The sequence below is a fragment of the Callorhinchus milii genome, unplaced genomic scaffold (genome assembly GCF_018977255.1).
Source record: "Callorhinchus milii isolate IMCB2004 unplaced genomic scaffold, IMCB_Cmil_1.0 Scaffold5, whole genome shotgun sequence".
NCBI classification, from domain to species: domain Eukaryota; kingdom Metazoa; phylum Chordata; class Chondrichthyes; order Chimaeriformes; family Callorhinchidae; genus Callorhinchus; species Callorhinchus milii.
In genome coordinates this window covers 45,761,346-45,768,839 of record NW_024704746.1, presented here as the reverse complement: position 1 = coordinate 45,768,839, position 7,494 = coordinate 45,761,346, and the positions used below count along the sequence as shown (strand labels likewise).

The window sequence follows — 7,494 nt, the reverse complement described above, 5'->3', positions numbered from 1 at the left end:
CAGGACAAGTTTGCAGGGCTATGGGGAGAGAACGGGGGAGTGGGATTGATTTTGAAGCTCTTTTCAAAGAGCCGGCACAGACACGATCAGCCGAATGGCCTCCTTCTGTGCTGAATAATTCTATGATTCTATATTTTATCTTAAATCATCTGATATCACACTTCGAGTCAATAAAGGTTAAAAACATGGGCACCATGGGGCGAGGCAGTGCTCTTCTGAAATTGCTGAAGGTAAATATACCATTTGCTATAGATTATTAAATTAATTTCTCCTCTTTCAGATAAATGTCAATTTTTCATTTACTTTTTAGAAAGAAAATCTGTAGCTTGCAATTCCTAAATCCTATTCTGAAATCAGAAGAAAACAAATAAGATGAAAGCACTGACAAAGCAATGATTCAGTCAACATAGATATCTAGCTCCAAAACATTAAAAAATCCCCAAATCATGTGTTATAATGCATATTAATCAGTAGCGCACGTAGCATTCTTTAGACTGCTCCACTCCTCAACTCATCTGCCAATTAGATTATGAACGTTAACTTTTTTTAAAAAAATGCCTTGTATTAAAATTGCAACCTTTACTGTACTTCCAACGTGGGCTTCAAAATAAGTTACATGTGCAATCTATCCTGTTCAGATTGCACGATATGAGCATTGTCTCATAATCTATGCATTTGCTCGTCTCTATTTGGAAGTTTTTGCTGTTTGGTACATACACAAAATCAAGAGAGAAAGGCAACAGCAATTTACATTTATACCAGGAAGCACTTCACACAGCTGACTGGGAGCCTGAGCTGAGGAGGTGGGGGAAGGGGAGGTGATCAATAATTAAAAAAAAATAAGGATTAGTTATCCTTAAAGGCACTGTGTGTAATTAACACATGCTGATGTCAAAGATTCTTGTCAATTACCAGTTTTAAGAAAAAGCATAGTTTTAAAAAATAGTTTTGAATGGAAAATTAAACATTGTAGGAAAACTAGAATTTCAACAGTATCCCCTAAAACCAAAAATCCAAGTAATCTCACCACAATGTGGATGAAGGCATTTCCAAGCCAGGCATCATAATCCTTCTATTTTAAATTAATTAATAGTGGGTTTGATCTCTCTTTAACTGTTGTTTTAACTGAATTGTCTTGGACTATCATAATTATCAAAACATTTGCTGTTCAAAATTTGTAGCTTTTCCCTTTTTGTGCAAAATATACAAAGGTATACAGTTTACATCAGTTTGTTAAAATCACATCTAAAAATATCTGACTTCAAATATAATGAGCATTCTCATTTTATTTGAAACGTAAAGGACAATATGGCATTAAATCTTTGAGTTTGTGACGTTTATGAAAAAATAGTGGACTCTTTCACACTTGTTCATTATTAGGAGTGCAATGATTGACATTTCTGGATTAATTCACTCTTAGGATACCAAGCCTTTCTTGGTCAAATTAAAAGATACAGTAATTATAACATTTTCAACAAATTTACATTTCCATCTTGTGATCTGATATCTTCTAAGATTTTGATCAAGGAAAGACACCAGTTCAGACAGTAAAACAATCTGAATTAAACGTATGCTTCAATCATAAACAAACAAATGTAGTGCATTATTTGTATTACATGAAGGATGAACCAATTTACTTCAAATCAATTCCTGTACATTTAATAAGGTAAGGTACAGTATGTAATCCCAGATTGCATTTCCCCAGCCAATTGTGTTATAGTTACCTGAGTGAAGAGCAACGGAACAAACAATTGCCGATTAATCAAGCAATCCTTGCACTCTTAATTATTTGGAGTAGTGCCACAAGCTTGTGAACTCTGATACAGTTTTGAGCCTGTGTTAGTGTTAGTACATATCCCTGTAAATTTCCTGCAGAAGTGGATGTAGGGAAGTGTCTGCCTCAGTCTTCTTGATCTTTTGAACAAGTTGAGCGTGCTCTGTAACCAGCTGCCGGAGGTCAGCCAACTTCTGAAGAAGTTTTGGGAACAGGTAGGCAGCATCTGGATGGTTACTATGCAGGTGGAGTCTAAGTGCTTGAACGATGCTCTCTTGCATTTGTTCGATTTGTGACACATTCACCAGACCTGGTCGATCTGTTAAAAAAAATATATTTATTGATGGAAATTGTGATTATTGAGGCTGAATTAACATAATCGCTCAAAAGAGAAGTGAAAAAGGATTTGAGCATTAATATAAAAATGAAATGATAAGGGGAGAAAACTGTAAAGTAAAATTAATAAAAAAGGTGATTTAGAAAAGTGGCAGCAGTGACACAAACTCAATAGGATAAATGACCTTCTGTGCAGAAAATTTCTATGTTCAACATTTCCATATCCAATTGGGAGTTACAAAATTAATTACTATGTATTGCATAAGTAGTTCTCCTTCTCTCAGTTTTCAATCAAGACCACAATTAATCATTTAATTTTACATCTTGTTATCAATTAAAACACCTTTGTAAAATACGATAATGTGGTCCAGGAATAAAGAACTAATATCTTATGCAGCCTGTTTAGCTCTAAGCAAACAACTTCCCGCTTTATTCACCCTTCAAATATTGTTTGGGCTTCAAATGCTTTGGACAAAAATGATTCAATTGGATTTTATTAACTTCTATACTAAGAAAGGGACTTTGATTGTTCTATTAAATTTCTGGCTAGCCAGCAGTTGGATTTATTAAAAATGCAAGTTTTTTTTAATAGCACCTATAATGTCAAAATGACTTAAAAGTGGTGCATAGTGATTACTTTTATGTATACTGACTATTTTTGTAGACAAATGTAACCATTTTGCAAACAGAAAAATTCCACAAATAACTATGAGGTGAATGATCTATTAACCTGGAGGATTATTGGCCAGGACAGCAGGAGAAATTCCTTTATTTAAATAGTGCCATGGAATCTTTAACTTTAATTCGCAGTCTAGTCGGTTTTGATGACAAAACACAATAATAATAATCTTTACATTTGATTATAGCGCCTTATCATGTCTTCGAGAAGTCTCAAAATGCTTCACAGAATATGCTGTAAAAGTGAATTGACTGTATATTTTGTGGGCAAAATGCGGCAGCCAATTGTGCACAGCAGTGTCCCACAAACTGTCGTAAATTGAGTGACTAATTTATTTTTTTACAATCTACCAAGTTCACTTTTCTCCCACTCTCCTCAATATTTTGAAGAGAAGTGCCACTTTCTCACACCGCAGGCTGCCGAGGCCCTCATACACGCATTCATAACATCCAGGCTTGACTACGCAAACTCCCTGGTCGTCGGCCTCTCCAACTCCTCCCTCCATAGGCTGCAGATCATCCAGAACTCTGGTACATCAGAACATGATGTATAAAGAATATTTAAAGAGCTACTGAATGCTATTTACAACTACATTGAGTGCTAACATAGCTCCATCATAATTACTTTTACGTTACTGAGCTAAAATGAAATGCTTTTTGTATCCCATAGCACTTCATCATGTATTCTATTTATAACACACTAAAGAACCAACATTCTAAGAATTCAAGACAAAATTAGTATTTTTAAAGAAAACACTTTTGAGCAGATTGACTTTGGTAATGTCACTTTCAAAGAATTTTAATTTCTTGGAGTCAAAGATATTGAATTCACTTCAGCAGAAAAAATAAGAAAGCCGATTGCGGCTGATAATAATAATAATCCTTGCATTTGATATAGCATATGATTTTCACGTCAGGAGGATGTCCCAAAGTGCTTCACAGAACACACTGTAAAGTGAATTGACTGTATATTTGTGGGCGAACGCGGCCGCCAATTGCGCACAGCAATGTCCCACAAACGGTCGTAGATTGAGAATGACCAATTTATTATTATTTTTGGTTTTGGAGAAATTTTTATTAGGCGTGTGGAGTAAGGAAACTTGCCCAAGGTTTCACCCTGCCTGGAATTGAACTCAGGTCTCTCACTTGCAAAGTGAGTGCTCTAACCACTGAGCTACAGGACTCCAGGGTATAGTAGAAACCTAAGAGAAATAGAGGAGCAAGGAGATCTGGGGATTCAGATCCACAAATCTCTAGAAGTAACAACACATGTAAATAAGGCCATAAAAAGGCCAATGGGCTTAATATCCAGAGGGTAGAGTATAAAAGTGAGGAGGTAATGTTCAATTTCTATAAATCACATTTGGAGAGCTGTATCCAATTCTGGTGGCCACACCACAATTAGGATATATAGCAGCAACGGAAAGCGTACAGCATAGGTTTATTAGGATGATACCAGGACTGGCAGGTTACTGCAATCAGGATAGACTGGATAGTTTAGACCTTTTTTGTTGGGAAGAGTCGTTTAAGACCAAGTAAAGGTATTCAAAATTATAAAAGAGTTTGATAAGGTTAGCATAAATAGGCTGTTCCCATTTTTTGGGGAATCTGTAACCAGGGGACACAACTATAAGATAGTGACTGGGGGATCTAAAAAAGAACTTAGAAGGAATTACTTCACGCAGATGGGGAGTGAAAATTGCGGAACTCTCTGCCCAAAGCGGTGGTTGAATCAGATGTATGGATTCATTTAAGGGGAAGCTTGATATACACATGAGGGAGAAGGGAACAGAAGGGTGTGACAGGAAGTAAGGAGTGGATGCAGACTGTGGAGTATAAACATTAACTCAGAATAGTGCTCCGAATGGCCTGGTGCTGTGCAATTCATGTAAATTTATGTCAATCTGGCTGACCCTTAACTTTTATCGTTTAATTTGTAAGAAAATAATTTCTGAACTATCTTCTTCCACAACCAAACTCTTCAGTTCACTGCTTTTGTCACCACTGACATTCACGTTACCTTACAATACTGTAAGAATGAGAAAGCTACAGCAATATATCAACAAAGTCCATATTTATACTGATATTCAATTTCAAACTGTATAATGAAGCACAATTGCAGTATAAATTACCCAACTTTATCTTTTGTTGTCCAGTGAAGTCAAACTGATCTGTGGTGCACTTTGTAAAGAAATGTCTCTGACAAAGCACATCTTTTACAATTTACTGTAGATTCTGTCAAATTAGTAGGATTACTTACTTTTTATGATAGTCAAGGTATAACATTCTTCGAAAATAGTTGGTACAGAAGTGAAAGCAACACATCAAGGATATGCTACACTAAAAATCTTACATTCCAAATGTTACTCATTCTTACCTCCAGAGAGAATGATGGCAGCCACAAAGAGAGCTAAATCACTGTCATCCAACTCCAGTCCATTGAACTTCATGGCAAATTCAAACTTGGGTTCCATTATCTCATTAAATGGCTTCCGCAGACTTTTCAAAAACTCTCGAGTCATAAAACCATTCCCATAGGCTACCAGCAGCCCATCCTTGTTCATAATGGATGCTAACATAGCAAACATGGCTTCATAAACTCCGTATTTTAATAGGGTCACTTGATCATTCAAGTCCAGGCTTATGAATTCAGGGATGCACTTGGCAAATTCTGTCAGTTCTCTCACTGTTTCCACAGATGTGTACTGGCACCGGTGAAAAATTCTAACCTCAGCTTCTTTGTTCTGCATCCCATTCACAGCTTGTTTTGACACCAAGTTCTCCTCTGCCATGCATAAGGTCTCCATGTCATGGATGACAAAAGGCTGTAAGTTTGTTTAAAAATAGTTACCATAAGAACACATTTTATTCTTCAGTGAATGGTTTTATCCCCCCCCTACCCCTCAATTTTCGCCCCAACAAGCCTTAATGGAATATAATAATACGTGCATTTGGTATAGCGCCTTATCACATAATCGAGATGTCTCAAAACGCTTCACGGAATATACTGTAAAGTGAATTGAGTGTATATTTTGTGGGTGAAACACAGCAGTGTCCCACAAACAGTCGTGGATTTAGTGACCAAATAATTTTTATTTATTTCATTTTTTGAAGATTACCCCCGGTAAAGCGATCCGCCAATCGACAAACAACCATGTGGAATAATGAAACTTGCTTAATGTTTTGCCCTGCCCGGGAATCGAACCCGGGTCCGCTCACTTGCGAAGCGAGTGCTCTAACCACTAAACTACAGGAATATAGGTCAATAGCAACCAAACACTAACTGATACCTCTCCAAAGTGGACATTTTTCACAGTTAAGTTTAGATTACTCAAATGTATGGGGCTTAACACAAATCTCTTCTCACCCGATATCCAATGTCCCAATGAAATCTACAGCAAGAACGAAACCCACTTGGCCCATCGTATTTGTGCTGGCTCTTTGAAAACCCAATCCTTTTAGTCCCATTTACATTTCTTTTCCCCATACCCTGTAGTTTATTCCTTTCTAGATATAAATATAATAACTCTACCCAAGGATCTTCAGGAAGGGAGAAAATTGGTAAAAATATATTCTTAAATCTAATATTGGTTGATTCAAATGTGTAATATTTTCCTAAGGTTTCAAGGCCGAATTGCACTACAAACAGCACAATACTGTCCTTTAATCATTTGGATCTGAAATAAATCCTGTCCAAATTTAATAAGTTGGTGTGCAAAATAATATCAGTAGGTGGCAATGTTCTGAGGGTGATAGACATTTGGTGGAGTGTTGGGGCTGTGCAAAAGGAACTGCACTGCATTAACCTAACATCACTGAGACAAATCTTGTACCTAAATTATAATTATATTATTTATAATCTCAAAAAAAATTGGTCGCTTCAATCCAGGACTGTTTGTGGGACACTGCTGTGCGCAATTGGCTGCCGCATTTCGCCCACAAATATACAGTCAATTCACTTTACAGTATATTCTGTGAAGCGCTTTGAGGCGTCTAGAAGACATGAAAAGCGCTATATCAAATGTAAGGATTATTATTATTATTAACCCGTGCAACTACTGACCTGGGAGTGCTTGATGCAGGATTCAAATAATGGGAAAACAATTAGATTCTCTAGCACCAACATCTTCACTAAGTAATAATAATAATAAATAATAATCCTTGCATTTGATATAGCGCTTTTCACGTCTTCTAGACGTCTCAAAGCCCTTCACAGAATATACTGTAAAGTGAATTGACTGTATATTTGTGCGTGAAGCGCGACAGCCAATTGCGCACAGCAGTGTCCCACAAACAGTCATGGATTGAGTAACCAAATTATTATTGTTTTGTTTCTTGAGGGATTATTATCAGGCGTGTGGAGTAAGGAAACCTGCCCAAGGTTTCACCATGCTGGGAATCAAACCCAGGTCTCTCGCTTGCAAGGCTGGTGCTCTAAGCACTGAGCTACAGGACTCCACGTCCTGCATAAGCATAACATTTACTTACAAAACTTCAAAAGAAAAGTTTACGAGATGGTAACCAACTTCTTCATATCAATGCCATCAATGGATGGTTGCAGAAGCCATGCAGTCTATATGATACTATCAGTATAAGTGAGGAACATGTCCTTTATCATTACCTTCTGCATTCTACGACTGAGCTAGTTTTCAATCCAACCAGCTAGGTGAACTCATGTTATCAACAAGGAAAACAATGCCTGTGGT

At 36.9% G+C, this 7,494-nt stretch overlaps 1 protein-coding gene across 2 annotated transcripts in view; it reads right to left on the bottom strand.

The window, feature by feature from the left end:
• Nucleotides 1-797: 797 nt before the first annotated feature.
• The window catches only part of LOC121848014 (peroxisome proliferator-activated receptor alpha-like), a 31,023-nt gene continuing 24,326 nt past the window's right edge, over nucleotides 798-7,494 (bottom strand). For both annotated transcript variants that reach the window (XM_042335199.1, XM_042335200.1), the window contains exons 6-7: nucleotides 5,166-5,613; nucleotides 798-2,093 (exon numbers count right to left, since the gene is read on the bottom strand). In XM_042335199.1, coding sequence (XP_042191133.1) covers nucleotides 1,846-2,093; nucleotides 5,166-5,613 — 696 coding nt within the window. In that variant the 3' untranslated portion in view covers nucleotides 798-1,845. The remainder of the gene's footprint in view (nucleotides 2,094-5,165; nucleotides 5,614-7,494) is intronic.